Source organism: Callorhinus ursinus, unplaced genomic scaffold (genome assembly GCF_003265705.2).
Source record: "Callorhinus ursinus isolate GAN/ISIS: 27379988/994484 unplaced genomic scaffold, GSC_fseal_2.0 scaffold77, whole genome shotgun sequence".
In the NCBI taxonomy this organism is placed as follows: Eukaryota; Metazoa; Chordata; class Mammalia; order Carnivora; family Otariidae; genus Callorhinus; species Callorhinus ursinus.
The window spans coordinates 2,391,250-2,405,931 of NW_027397139.1; the positions used below are offsets into that span (position 1 = coordinate 2,391,250).

Consider the following 14,682-nt stretch of genomic DNA (forward strand, 5'->3'; position numbering starts at 1 on the left):
CGGGATGGGGCAGCGAGATGGGTTTCCTTCCCCCGGCTCAGGCGCGGATGGGGCAGCCCGGCGCGCGCCGCAGAGGAGGAAGGCCCCCGGCGCAGGCCCCGGATATTTGTGTCAGCGCTGCCGCCACGGTCTCAGCTGATGGGTCGGGATACACGCTCGCGCTCGCGGTCGGCTGGTCGCAGGGCCCGCAGGCAACGGAGCGGTAGTCGGAGTCGAAGTCGGAGCGGGAGCCATGGGCGGCGAAACCGCCGGCGCCGGGACGACGAAGTACGGCGCAGGCGGAGGCGGCAGAGCCGGGAGCGCAGGTGGGGTCGCTGCGTGAACGGCGCTGGGGATCCGGCTCCTGCCCTCGGGGAGCCAGAGATCCTCGAATTAGTCAGAGAGGGCTTCCTGGAGAAGGGGACGTCCGAGTGCGAGTCGCAGTTAGGAAGGGAAAGGAAAGAGAGAGGCGCTCCAGGCAGGGCACCTGGCGGTTGGGGGGACAGTAAAGGAGCGCAGTGAGCGAGGCGGGGCGGAGGGGAAGTGGGAGAGGAGGTCGGGGCGATAAGAGACCGGATCGTGCAGGTTTGCGTACCGTGGTGAAGGGTTTGGCCGCTATTCGGAGGGAAGTAGGAAGCCATGGGAGGATTTTGAGTGATGTACTCTGGCTTACTTTGTGGAACTTCCTCCGGTTTTCGCGTGGGAAAGGGACTGAGGAGGTTGGCAGGAGTGACAACAGGGAGGAGGAGGATGGTACGGTTGTCTAGGCAACAGATGGTGGTGGCTTTCAGAGAGGGAGGCAGTGGGAGGCACAGTGGGGAAAGATTTGAGAGGGATTTCCTAAGTAGGGGTGACAGCACCTGCTATTGGAAGTGGGTGTCAGAGGAAAGAACTGTGGGTGACAGGTGGCAGGCGGCAGGCCTGGGTTGACTCCTAGGACCTGGGTCTCAGCTTCCCTGCGGCCCACAGTCGTGTCCTTTTGGAAATGGGACACCTGTCCAGGCTTAGCTTGAGTCTGCTCCAGCACAAAGGGAGCAGACAGTGCCAGGGACTGACTTTCAGACCTAGGTCCCAGTGCTGACTCAGCCCCTAACTGGCTGTGACCCTCAGTCCAGTCCCTGCCCCACTGTGGTCCAAGTTTGCTCCTCTGTGTACTCACGACTTCCCTGGGGCCTCTCCCAGCATGCCTTGTCTCCTATCCTGTTGGCTTGTTCACACCGCAGCCACGGTGGCTGTAGTCGGACGTGGCTCATTGCTCTCTACATTTGAAAAAGTGGTTTTTGTTTTTGAGTCTCTTAAGGTCAGTGCAACCCAGGACTTTCAAGAAATTATAAGAAGCAGAACAGGAATAACGCAGACATGGTTTAACCAGGGCTTGGCAGCCTGCAGCCTGGAAGCCAAGAATGGTTTTTAATGTTTTTTTAAAGATTTCATTCGTTTATGAGAGAGCACACCGGTGCGCGTGCACAAGCAGTGGGAAGGGGCAGAAGCAGGCTTCCCGCTGAGCAGGGACGCGCCCCCCCCCCCCCATGCGGGACTTGGTCCCAGGACCCTGAGATCATGACCTGAGCCCAAAGCAGACACCTAATGATTGAGCCACCAGGCGCCCCTGGTTTTTACATTTTTAGTTGGTGAGGGGAAAAGTCAGAAAAGGAATAGTATTTCAGGACACGTGAAGATGTTATGAGATACTCAAATACATTCAGGTTTTGGTGTGCGGAAGTAAAAGCTTATTGGGACCCAGCCATGCCCATTCATTCCTGTCTGTCCAGAGCCGCTTATGCTCTGCAACAGCGGAATGGCAGAGTTGTGTCCTCGACCGTCTGGCTCTTTACAGAGAAAGTTTGCTGGCTCGGGTGTGAGCCCCCGGTGTTGCTGTTTTCCGCATCGGTTCATGTACAGCAGTACATTTTGCTGTTGTCATTGGTGCATCTTTTATACCTGCTGTTTCCTATATTTGAATTACGATAATCGGCCATCCCAGATGAGTAATTTGAATTGGCACTGTTAGTGAAAACTTGGTTAAACGTGTAGTCTGCATACAGACACTCCAAAATAATTGGTTTTCCTGGTGTAGACTTTTTGACGTGAGCTTAGTAGGTGGAGCATTTAACAGAATAAAAAGACTTGGTTGTTCCTCTATGCATTCAAAGGCCCCTGACCATTAACGAATCTATCCCTGCAGCTCGTGCATTCCATTCCCTGATCACAGTGTTTTTGCCTGGTTTTCAGTCCTGCCAGTCTTACTCCGGTTCCCTCTTGCCCATCCTGTGGGACCAGTTTAAACAGCACCTTCTCCTATAAGCTCCCTCTTGTTACCTTGGACAGATCAGGTCCTCTGGTTTCTACACTTACAGTTCCTGCACCATCAGGACCCAGCCTGCCGCCCTGCCCTCACTCCTTCCCTCACTCCCCCTTGTTCACACTTTTCCGGCCACATGGGCCTCCTGCTGCTTCTTGAACATGCCAGGTAAATTCCTGCCCCAGGGCCTTTGCTCTTGCTATGCCCTCTTCATGGATTACTCTCTCCCTGTAGCATCCTCCCCCACTTCCTCCAGAGTTGCCTCCTCAGATCTCCATCTTCTCATGCTAGGTGACTCTTCTTTTTGATTTCTAGCACTATGTAGCGTCATGCTGCATGTTTATTTGTTGATGTGAGCCTCCCAAAGGCAGGGGCTGTCAGTATCACTGCTGGTCACTGCCATATCCCCAGAACCCGGAACAGTGCCCTGCACAGCAGGTACTCAGGAAACATCTGTCACACAAAGGACTGACTGGCAGGCAGTAAGCAGACCTTTGTGATTCCCTGCACAGGTCAGATTCGGAGGAAGAAAGGTGGCAGCGGCGAAGGAGGCAGAGCCCGAGCCCGCTGCCACCACGCTGGCGCTCACAGGACCGGTCCTCTCAGTCCGACTCGGAGGAGGAGCGGCAGGAGCGGCAGCGGGGCCGGTGGGCCCGCCGGCAGCGGACACGCTCTTGGTCCCCGGGCTCCTCGGCTTCCAGCTCTGCCTCCCCAGACCGCTCCCAGAGCCCTCGGGAGGCAGCGGCAGCCCTGAGCCAACAGCAGAGCTTGCAGGAGCGGCTGCGGCTGCGGGAGGAGCGGAAGCAGCAGGAGGAGCTGATGAAGGCCTTCGAGACCCCCGAGGAGAAGCGGGCCCGGCGGCTGGCCAAGAAGGAGGCCAAGGAGCGGAAGAAGCGGGAGAAGATGGGCTGGGGGGAGGAGTACATGGGCTACACCAACACCGACAACCCCTTCGGGGACAACAACCTCCTGGGCACCTTCATCTGGAACAAGGTGAGTCTGTTGCCGCCCTCGGCACGTGGCGCGCGTCCTTGGCCGATTCTTCCTGCCTTTCTCGTGGTTTTGTTTTACGTGCCTGTTACGACATCTGCTTCAAAAGACGTGACTGAGCACGCACAGCACGCGTTCCCAGGTGGTGCTTTGCCGCTGAGAGTTTATTTTAGACGTGCGCACGTGCATGCACCCTGGTGCGTGGTGGCTTGTACCGCGTAAACGTTCCTGCCGTGTAAAATTTCAGGTGCTCTGCCCGAAACACCGGGCCAAGCTCCAGCGTGACTGGAGAGCGGGTTCTCTGCGTCACATGCCCGAGACAGGTGCTCAGTCGTCTCGGTGCCGACGGCTCACGCACGGATCACGTACCCGGCCAGTGGCGGCCTCACGCACAGGACTTAAAGCCACAGATTTTGTCGCCCAGTTTTGGAGGTCAGATGTCGACAGAGTCCCGCTCCCTCAGGAGGCTCTAGAGGAGAGTGCCCTCCCACCTCCTGCAGCTTCTGGTGGCCGCTGGGGCCCCCTCAGCCCTTGGCTGCATCACCCCAGCCCCTGCCTCTGTCGCCACCTTCACGTGGCCATCTTTCCTGTGTGTCCCCCTTCTGTCTTGTAGGGACACCGGTCATTGGTTCAGAGCCCAGCCTCACCCCACGTGAGCTCATCTTAACCCATTACATCTGCAGAGACCCTGTTTCCACGTAAAACCCCCTTCCCAGCTTCCAGGGTTGGGAGGGTGACGTATTTTGTCGGAGGACACGGCTTAACCGTAACGCAGCCCCCGCCTGTTGCGGGGAGGCAGGTGGCCTGCGGCGGCGGGAGCAGGCGGGCACAGTCAGATGCCGTGGCGTCTGCCACTCACCACGTGCACTCCAGGCCTCTGTCTAGAACACACCGGCCCACGGCACCTTGGGGCCTTGGTACTCACCATTCCTCCGCCTGGAACCCTCCCCACCTCTTTCCACGGCTGCTGCTGTCTCGTGCCTTCAGGTCGCAGCTAACCCGGTCCCTCTCCTAAGAGCCTTGTTGGCACCCCGTAGTCCCATGGGTCCTGGCGCTGCATCTCCTCTCCTAGCACTTCACTGACTCACCCGTTCCGTGTACCTGCTGGTGCTGGGGGCCATGCGGGCCAGGCGTGCGTCAGTGAGCTAGAGAGACAAAGACCCCTGTGGAGCCGGCAGCCTCCTGGGGGAGAGACTGTAAATAAGTCGATTAGCCAAGTGCACAGAGGAGAGAGGGCAGGCCGGCATCGGGGTGCTGTTTGAAACAAGCAGGTCCAGAAAAGTCTTGTTGCAAAGTGTACCTCTAAACAGAGGCTCTGATTCATAATGTGCGATTCCTGCCAGACTGAGCTCCACGGGGCAAACTCTGCCCCCAGAGCCTGGCGCACGGTCGGCACTCGGTAAGTGTTGAATGAACAAGTTCAGGGTGGTTTGTACACACATGAGCTTGGGCATTTCCCCAGCAAGTCTTTCTTGGAGCGCACACTGGCTTTGGACAATTTGCCCCACGGAGGGGCTTCATCAGCCCCTCCGGTGATAATCACTTGGCGGCTCGACCCCAGCTCAGCCTCTGAAGCCTTTCTGGACAGGCCCGCAGTCTGGGCAGCATTGCGCGTCTGTCTCCTCGTCCCAGGGCCGCTGGCTGGCAGCATGGACAGTCATGACGCAGACTGCTACCGTGCTCCATGCTGGGCGTTGTTCAGAGTGCTCTCCGCCCGTTGACTCTCCCTAACGCAGCCTTGTCAGCTCGGGCTGCTGAGTTGCTCACCCAAGGTCTCCCCGCTCAGGAATGGCAGAGCTGTGATTGGAACCAGGGCTGCCGGGCTCCTCGTCTGTGCTCTCAGTTGCTGTTCTCTGTGGCCGTAGGTGACAAGTACCGGCACTCTTAATATGTGTGGTGGCAGCCCAGGCTGAGGCAGGGGAGGCCAAGGAGCAGCCCGGGCGTCCAGGGGTGGCCCCAAGCCGGGCAGTCCTGTGTCCTGCTGGAGGCGCACGTTCTTCTGGGCACTGGGAGAATCCGTGCACAGCCCTCGCAGCCAGGGGAGCGCTCATCAGAAGTGCAGGCTTAGCGCCCGGCTCAGGCAGCGACTATAATGGGATATTGGAGGGCTTGAGGGGTCTCCAGCCCCGTACCTCGAGCACCCTCCTCAGGTGAGGACACGGGGAAGAACCACGTTCACTGTGTCGTGGGGTGCTCCAGGGGTCTGTGAGCGTTGGGACCGTTGTTCCCCTCATAGCGACCCCGGGCAAGTGTGCTTTCTGAGTCTGTCTCTTCTTCCATCGCTGTCCTGCCTCTGCCCACACACAGTGGGCATCTCTGACCAGTGGGCATCTGAGGGCTTAAACCCCACAGAGCTGGCCCAGCGAGGCTTCTGTGTAAACCAGGGCAGTGGGAGCCATGAGAGGTCCTCCTGTGGGTGACACTCGGGAGCCCCCGTGGGGGGGGTGGCTGCCTCCCCTCTGCACGTTAGTGTACATCTCACCCACGCCGGAGGCTGGTCCAGAGCATTGTATTCTATCACATTAGGTCTGGGAATGCTAAGGGGGCTGCGTCTTCAGTGGAAGTCAGTGAGGTGTGGCCGTGGGCAGGTCGTTTCTTTCGGTCTTGTGGTCTTGTCTTCAAAAACACCGCTCAGCCTGGTGGATCTCGATCTGAAACTTGCGGAGGGGTGCCTGGAACACCCTTGGCAGGTGGTGCCTGGGAAGGTGGGAGGGAGCATCTCTGCTCAGTGGGTGTGTGCTTGGCCCTTCCAGGCCCTGGAAAAGAAGGGGATCAGCCACCTGGAGGAGAAGGAGCTGAAGGAGCGGAACAAGAGAATCCAAGAGGACAATCGCCTGGAGCTGCAGAAGGTGGGGTTGCCCCAGGCCTGCCTACATGGGGTCAAGAGGCCTTCCCTTGTGAGGGCCTAAAAGCTCACCCTGGCTTATGTCAAGGGAGACCCGATTGGCTTACACAGAAAGTCCAGGGGAACTGGCTTCAGGCACAGCTGGATGCAGGGGTTCGGGCAGTGCCTCCAGCAAGCTGTCTCCCTCCACCTCTCAGTTCTGCTGACCTCTGGGTCAGACAGTCTCAGACGCTTCCTTCAAGGTGACCAAAATGACCCTGGCTGCTACAGGCTGCTGTGTTTCAAGCAGAAAGAATGCCCCTCTGTCCTAGGGTCTGTCCGAGGCCTTGGGCTTCCCTGACCAGTCCAAGTCCGGGGCTGGTGGGCTGGGGGCAGGCCTGGGTTATATCCTACCCCTGACCCCAGGGCGCCCCATGGCCTAAGAGAGTACAGGGCAGGCTCCACGAGACCCCCATCTGGCTGTTATGGGCCGCCTGTACTCCCCGTCGGCCCCCTGCGCCCCCAGGTGAAGCAGCTGCGGCTGGAGCGGGAGCGGGAGAAAGCCATGCGGGAGCAGGAGCTGGAGATGCTGCAGCGGGAGAAGGAGGCGGAGCACTTCAAGACATGGGAGGAACAGGAGGACAACTTCCACCTGCAGCAGGCCAAGCTGCGGTACGTGGGCCGCAGACGCGGTGCCGCCTCCGCCACCCGCTGCCCTCCTCCGGGCCCAAACACATGGACCCCTGCCTGCCCCAGGGCCTTTTTACATGCTCTTCCCACTGCCTGGAGTCTTCTGCCCTGGCCGGTGCCCCTTGCCCTTCAGGTTTCCACCCATCACCTCCTCAGGGAGTCCCTCCCTGACCCCCCTTCTGGTGCTAACCCCTGCTGTGTGCGCCACTTCCTGTTCACTTCCTTCCTTGAGCCTGTCTCCGCCATTGAGTCCCGTGCCAGGGAGACATCTGAATGGTCCTTGCTCCACGTAGTGCTGCTACATGAGCGAGCAGGGTGCTAGACCCCGGGCTGGTATGGTCATCCCTCTCCACCCCCCAGCCCCCAGGAGTATCTGTTCATCAGGCCCAGTCACAGACAAGGACCCATTGAGCGCCTGAGGCCACAACAGCAGGCATCTGAGCCCAAGGTCTGGCGTGCGTGCCCCGGGAACCTGCTCCTGGCCCCTTCTGCCCTGCTGCCTGCTGGCTACACCCGCCCCCAAGGGCTCAGACCTACCTGGTTACAGGGCTCCCTTGGGTTGGACCAACGTCAGCCTCTTGACACGTGTCCCCACGGGTGCAGCACTGAGGCTTCTGATCTTCCACCCCAGCAGCCCGTCCACTGGGAGGAAGGGGTCTTCTCTGCCCCACTGTGTCCCCCCCACCCCGCTCCACTCCCACCTGCTGCTCTTCAGATGCCATGCTTGCCTATGTCCGGGCCTGTGTCTTTCACCTGTCTTGTTCCTGTGCCTGGTACTCCTCTTCCAGGAAGACTTCTTTGACCACCACCCGCTGCAGGCCAGACTCTTCCCCTGGCTCCCACACAGGTCACTCCTCCAGGGCATGGTCTTCAGGAGGGGAGGGGGGCACATCCTGGGCTCTGACACCGCTTCCCTGCTCTCTGGCAGCTCCAAGATCCGCATCCGGGACGGGCGAGCCAAGCCCATCGACCTGCTGGCCAAGTACATCAGTGCTGAGGACGATGACCTGGCCGTCGAGATGCACGAACCGTATACCTTCCTCAACGGCCTCACTGTAGCTGACATGGAGGACCTGCTGGAGGACATCCAGGTACCGCCCGGCCCCACCGCTTGCATCCGGGCCCCCGGGACAGCCCTTTGCTACGCTCACCCCTCTGCACTTCCCTCCTCCAGGTATACATGGAGCTGGAGCAGGGAAAGAACGCGGACTTCTGGCGGGACATGACCACCATCACGGAGGATGAGATCGCCAAGCTCCGCAAGCTGGAGGCCTCGGGCAAGGGCCCAGGTAACCCACGGCTGGGGCCAGGGTAGCCAGAAAGTACCCAGTGTGCTCTTGGGGGCACGTGGCTGGGTCTGCTAGGAGCCGCCTTGTTCCGGGTGGCTCCCCACAGAACCTCGGGCTTGCTGCCTGCCTCAGTTTCCCCATCTGGGGTCACCATGGCCCTCTGGAGGCCTCTCCGGGAGCCACCAGGGGGCAGCAGCAAGTGCTCCAGACCCTGAATGGGTCAGGGCTCAGAGCCCAGCAGTGTGCCTGCCCACCAGCTTCCTTTAAACGCTTGTTCAGCCACGCTCTGCTTTCCTGGGAGTAGTGCCGGTGGGGCCTTGTCTGTTTGGGTTTCAGGTTTTTGCTGGCGGCTTGGTGTGTTTGAGCGACAGCAGGACTGGGGACTCGGCTCTGCTTGTCTGGGAACCCCCTGGAGCCCCAGTCTGTCCAACCTGATGTTCTTTTTCAATTCACTTTCTTTCCTTGGAGGTGGCCACACACACACATAACCTCTGGGGGAGTGAGCTCTGGAGCTCAGTTTCTCGTGCTCAGCACTGCAGTTACTGGGCCCGCACCCACTCCGTGTCTGGAGCACCCTCAGTCCTGACAGCCGCAGGTGTCCTCAGGCAGCACCTTGTGTCGCCTGGGGGCAGAATCGCCCTGGGTGAGAAATACTGTTCTAGAGGTTTAGAACCAATTGCATTCCCACCCCTCCACCCCCTGAGGCCACCGCTCAGACAGCGCCCGGCTTCTTTGGGCCCCGTGTGGGCCCTGTCCTAGGCCCCGCTTCTCTTAGGCGTGGTGATGGCCAAGGATACGCGCCCTCCCCCTCCTCCAAGCCTGTCTTACTCACACGGGGTAGGGGGGCTGGTTTCCTCTTAGGAAAAGGAGGAGTGTCTTTCGTCATCTTTGTAAGTGGTGATTGTTGTCCTGTGTCCTCATCTTGGCAGGGCGTGTCCCTTAGTAAGTTCTGGAGAAAGAAAAGGAAATTCTTTGCTCTGAGATACACGTGAGGAGGTATCTCCTTCGGTGGCAGCGGGCTGGGTATAGAACTCTAGTCGGAGGAGCCCTGACCGGGGCAGGTGTGGCCCTGGTGCAGATCCAGGCCACCAGGCAGCTCGGTGACCTCCTGGGGGCCTGGTTTCCCCTTTTGTCCCCTGGGGATGACAGGACACCTCCAGGAGCGTCAGAGGAGAAGAGACGAGTAGATGGTGGTTGTGCCCCGGAAGCCGCGCAGGCCTGTGTGACCAAGGGTCGGAGCACGCGGGGCCGCCGCCGAGCGCAGGCCCCCAGCTCCCCAGCCAAGCCGGCCGGGCCCGTCGGAGCGTCGCCCCGGGCCGCTTTCTCCTGTCGCCATGCCCTCTGTCCGCCTTCTCCCCCACCTCACGGGCTCGCCTTTGCTCTGCTGTTGGAGCCCCTCTTTCTGTGACCCCACGTCTCCCTTCCTTGTGTTTTGTGCCCTCGTGTTGGTGGGACACATCCTCCAGTAATTTCTGGCGACAAGCAGGAAGTTCTGGGACGTCATGCGCTTCAGGAAATGTGCTTTGCCTCCCCTCTGGCTCATGGCCACCGTGCTGGGGATGGAACTGCGGGGGCAGGGCGTTCTCCTGCAGACGCCGAAGACCCCGACCCACCGTCTGGGGAAGCGTGAGGGCCGTCCCGCTGTGTGCCCCCCTTTGCACAGCTCCCCTTTGCCTCTCTTGCCAGCTGCCCCCATGGTGGGCCCCTTGCTGGCCGTCCCCTTCTGCGGCCGCTCCCCTTCTCCCGGTGATGGCAGAGGCCCCGCTTCCTCTTTCCCTCCTCACTGGTTACGGCAGGGATCCCAGCTGGCTCTGGCTGCTCTCATAGATGAGCTTGCTTTCCGGCATCTCTTTTTGCCATGATTTCCAAGAGGTCTCGGCTCTGTTGTTCCAGGAGACCTGAAAAGCACCGTGTGTTGTCTTTACAAATTCAGTTGGGTTTTTTTTTTTGGTTTTTCTCTTGTTGGTAACTAGGAACTTGTAACTGTACAATAAGAGTGGGCGTCCGCGGTGGGCCCCCCACTACCATTCCCTGTGGGTCCTCCCCATGGTGCTGCCCTCTCTCCTGAGCACTGTCCCAAGGAGTGCTCCCAGCAGCTCGGCAGAGCTGCCCCAGCCCCCACCGGGATCCAGCTGGGCCCTGTGTGTTCTGGACCTGGGACCTGACTCTATTCAAACCATGTAGCAGAGTGTGGCTCGGGTGGAGCCACGCCGGCGGGTGCTGGCTGTGTGGGTCGTGAGTTGTGTGTGCGTGAACGCGGGATGCGGCCCCACAGGCGGGGCAGGGGGGGAGTAGTCACCGAATTCGGTTTTGGTCCCATAATGTTTCTGTGCTCGTCACAGATTCAGCCAGTCTGAGTCTAGGGCTGCCTGGGATGCTCAGCTGTCTGGCAGAGGGGCTGAGTCTCTAGGTGCTGATTCCAGGGTCCCCACATTGGTTGGCTAGAGCGACCCTTCGTGACCCTAACTGACCAGCTGCAACCCTGTGTCCAGCGGGAGGGCTGCCGGAGCCAGTTTTCTGGAACAGGACGTGCATGCCACCCGTGCATCCCTGCATTCAGCAGCAGCTGCTCACCAAGCTCCCATGGGCCTAGCACTGTGCCAGGGAGGCAGCATTCAGAAGCCCCACAAGGTCTCTGCCCTGGGGAAGCCACAAACCAGGCCAAAGGGAGCAATCTGGGAAGCAAATGGACGAGGAAGATCATGTTGCCAGTGGAAAGCAACACGAGTGCACAGGCCCCGTGGCAGGGCTTGGTGTCTCTGACGAGTGGAAAGGGAGCTGGTGAGCCAGAGCAGGTCACGCCAGGCGGCACCCAGCCCCGCCCTCAGGGGCCTCTCAGTCTATCGGGGAGGGACGTGGCCCTGGGCCCCCAGCTCGTGATGGATGCAGGACGGGGACACGCTTGCCTCGGGGCAGTGTCAGGACTCTGCAAAGCCTGGGAAACAAGCAGCTCTCCTTACTGGGGGAGGAGCCAGGCCCAGAAACGGTGAACCGCTTACCCACGGTCACACAGCCAAGATTGGCAGAGCAGGATCTGGATTCCCGAGAGTCTTGGCTGTCCAGCGATCCCTCCTTGCTCTTCCGATGCGGTGGGGGTGGCAGGCCGGGCATGCCAGGCTGAGGTGCTCAGACTTGGCCCAAGGGTCAGACGGGGGAGAGGCTGGAAAACACCCACCCGGCTCCCCCCGGCCCAGAGTCAGAACCATCCCAACTAGGGTCCGTGGCCTGGTGCTCCCTCATGTGTGTTAGGACCCAGCCAGAGGCAGGGGTGAACCGGAGGCCGGGAGGAGGCAAGACCCCAGGACCAGAGGAGGGGCAGTGTGGGCAAAGGGAAGGGTCAGCATCCTGGCCCCGTGCTGAGTGGCCCGTCCCCTGCAGGTGAGCGGCGAGAGGGGGTCAACGCCTCAGTCAGCTCTGACGTGCAGTCGGTCTTCAAGGGCAAGACGTACAGCCAGCTGCAGGTCATCTTCCAGGGCATCGAGGGCAAAATCCGGGCTGGGGGCCCCAACCTGGACATGGGCTACTGGGAGAGCCTCCTGCAGCAGCTCCGCGCCCACATGGCACGCGCCAGGTCAGCCCTGCCCCCGGCCTCTGCAGGACACGGGAGCCGGCTCCTGTGTGACCTCAGGGAGCCTCTGCCCCTTGGAGTCGGGGTCCCGGGCAGCGGGCAGGGCCTCTGGCGGGTCAGCAGGCATCACGGCGGGCCCTGAGCCCGCCTGCCTCCCTCCCATCCCACATCCTCTGTGTACAAATTCTCAGCGTGTTTGGCCGCACCATGTAAACGCAGCGCCTGTCTGCCGCAAACTGTGCAGAGCTGTCTCTAAGTTTATTTTCTCCTGCTGGCATCCTGCGTCCTGGTCAGCCCAGCTTGGGGGCTCCCATGGCACACGAGTCCCCAGTATGGGGACCAACCTTCCCAGCCGTGGAGTGCTGCTCCCGGCAGGGTGTGTGACCCAGTCCCGTGTTTCTCGGTGCTGAAGCCTGGCCCTCGGCACCCCCCCCCCAGCCCCCCCAGCCGTAGGCCTCCGGCGGGCCCCGGGCAACCCCCCCCCCCCCGCCCCGGTCCTCCACAGGGGCTCCTTGCTGCTCTCCCAGGACCCTTGCCAAGAACAGGGGTCAGGACGAGGGCTGGGGGGGAGGGCAGGGTGACCTCCAGCCCCCGTTCCAGGCTCCGGGAGCGTCACCAGGACGTGCTGCGGCAGAAGCTGTACAAGCTGAAGCAGGAGCAGGGCGTGGAGAGTGAGCCTCTGTTTCCCATCCTCAAGCAGGAGCCCCCATCCCCTGGCCACAGGTAGGCCGCCTCCCGTCCCCCTCCCCACCCCTCAGCCAGGGACCTCCTAGGGGTCCCGGGCCACCCTCCCACCCCACCCCCCAATCCCACACCCCACCCCGCTGCTGCCGGCCTGGCCCAGTCCATCCCGCTCCCCTCCTCAGCCTGGAACCCGAGGACCCAGTGCCCACCCCACCCGGGCCCTCGTCGGAGGGCGGCTCCGGGGAGCCTGAGGCAGAAGGGGCGGCGCCCGCGGAGGGCGAGGCGGACGGGGAGGCGGTGCTCATGGAGGAGGACCTGATCCAGCAGAGCCTGGACGACTATGACGCCGGCAAGTACAGCCCCCGGCTGCTCACGGCCCACGAGCTGCCGCTGGACGCCCACGTGCTGGAGCCCGATGAGGACCTGCAGCGCCTGCAGCTGTCGCGGCAGCAGCTCCAGGTCACAGGTGCGGGGCGTGGGGACCTGCTCCGGCCTCCCGAGGGGCCCTGCTGGGGGCCACCCACAGGTCTCTGACCACCAGGCCCTCTGGCTGCTCGCGGGGGGACACGGGCTCTTTGGTGCCCACCCAGGGGAACGCTTGGAGCTGGCCGGCACCGGGCTGGGGCGGGCTGCGTTGGGACCGGGCCCGCCTCTCCATCTGCCCCTGGAAGCGGGGGCAGGCGGGGCGGTGGGGGGTGTGCCCCGCTTGGGGGGTGGGGGGCAGCTCGGTGTGGTGAGGCGGGGAGCCGAGGCCCAGGGCCGCTGCGCCGGCTCACGCAGCCCCGCCTGCAGGTGACGCCAGCGAGAGCGCGGAGGACATCTTCTTCCGGCGGGCCAAGGAGGGCATGGGCCAGGATGAGGCACAGTTCAGCGTGGAGATGCCACTGACGGGCAAGGCCTACCTGTGGGCCGACAAGTACCGGCCGCGCAAGCCGCGCTTCTTCAACCGCGTGCACACGGGCTTCGAGTGGAACAAGTATAACCAGACGCACTACGACTTTGACAACCCGCCGCCTAAGATCGTGCAGGGCTACAAGTTCAACATCTTCTACCCCGACCTCATCGACAAGCGCTCCACGCCCGAGTACTTCCTGGAGGCGTGCGCTGACAACAAGGACTTCGCCACCCTGCGCTTCCACGCCGGGCCGCCCTACGAGGACATTGCCTTCAAGATCGTCAACCGCGAGTGGGAGTACTCGCACCGCCACGGCTTCCGCTGCCAGTTCGCCAACGGCATCTTCCAGCTCTGGTTCCACTTCAAGCGCTACCGCTACCGCCGGTGACGGCCGGGCCCCACCCCACCCCCCGGGGCCACCTGCCCCCCCCTCCCCCCACGGTGGCCTCCCCTGGCCTTCCCCTCGCCCGGACCACTTTCCCTGTTGGGAACTGGGGGGAGGGGGGTCACTGGGGAACCTGCCCCGTAGCGCTGACGGGACGGCGTGCCAGGCTTTTGAGGCGCAGGGAGCCGAGTCCAGGGCAGCTGCAGGACCCCCACCGCTGGCCCTTGCCCAGGCTGGCCTGGTGCTATGGGTCAGCCTCTGCCCGCCGGGTGGGCATGGAAGATCCCTCTGCCATCGGGTCCAGCAGCCGGAGGCCACAGAGACGTTCACAGGCACCCCCACCTGACCCGGGTGCCCCCGCATGTTGGGACAGCTGCATTCCTGGAGACCGCCTCCCAGCCAGCCCGGAGCTGCCCTTGCGTCCCTGTGTGTGGCCGTGCTTGGCTGCGGGGCTGACAGGTGCGGCCACCACCCACTCACACGCTGCCCCAGAAACGTTGCTTCCGACACCTTGTTCCAGACACGTTTCCAGCCTGAAGGGGGATGACCCCTGGTGCCGGCTTCTCCCGACGGCCGTACCCACGCTCCCTGTTCCGTCTGGAAGCGTTTTAGGTTGTTTCTCTAAAATGACTTTTTTTTTAGGTGGGGGGAAATATCTTATTTTCATTTAATTGGTCTACTCATGAAGTTGCATTTTTTTTTAATAAACACTTTATTTTAGAATATTTCTAGAGTTTCAGAAATGCCGCACGGTCTGGAGCCCCAGGCCTCGCCGCCACAGGCGGTCGCGTTGTTTCCGTCTTCCGTGGGCAGAGCACACACGTTACAACCAGGGTGACAAGACCTTTAATGACAGCCCTTAAGAATAGTGGTGGCCCCTCAGGAAGCTTCCCGCTGTCCACAGGTGTCCTTGTCTTTGCCCACCCATGGCTTCACCTCCCCCCGGAGCGCCTGACCAGCTTGAGCATGGATGCTGGGAGGTGAGGAGCTGCTCTCCCAGGGCAGGGGATGGCGGTCTGTGGTCGTCACGCTGGGGGCAGGGGTGGAGGGTCTCCAGGCCAGGAGGGGGGCGCGGA

General features: G+C 61.7%; 1 protein-coding gene across 1 annotated transcript; it reads left to right on the plus strand.

The window, feature by feature from the left end:
* Positions 1-91: 91 nt before the first annotated feature.
* Positions 92-14,331, plus strand: CACTIN (cactin, spliceosome C complex subunit). The gene is made up of 10 exons (XM_025861328.2): positions 92-305; positions 2,794-3,274; positions 6,025-6,120; positions 6,622-6,767; positions 7,714-7,876; positions 7,960-8,074; positions 11,453-11,645; positions 12,243-12,365; positions 12,509-12,792; positions 13,119-14,331. Exons 1-10 carry the CDS (start codon positions 139-141, stop codon positions 13,607-13,609), a joined length of 2,259 nt encoding a protein of 752 aa, XP_025717113.1. The 5' UTR covers positions 92-138; the 3' UTR covers positions 13,610-14,331.
* Positions 14,332-14,682: the final 351 nt, after the last annotated feature.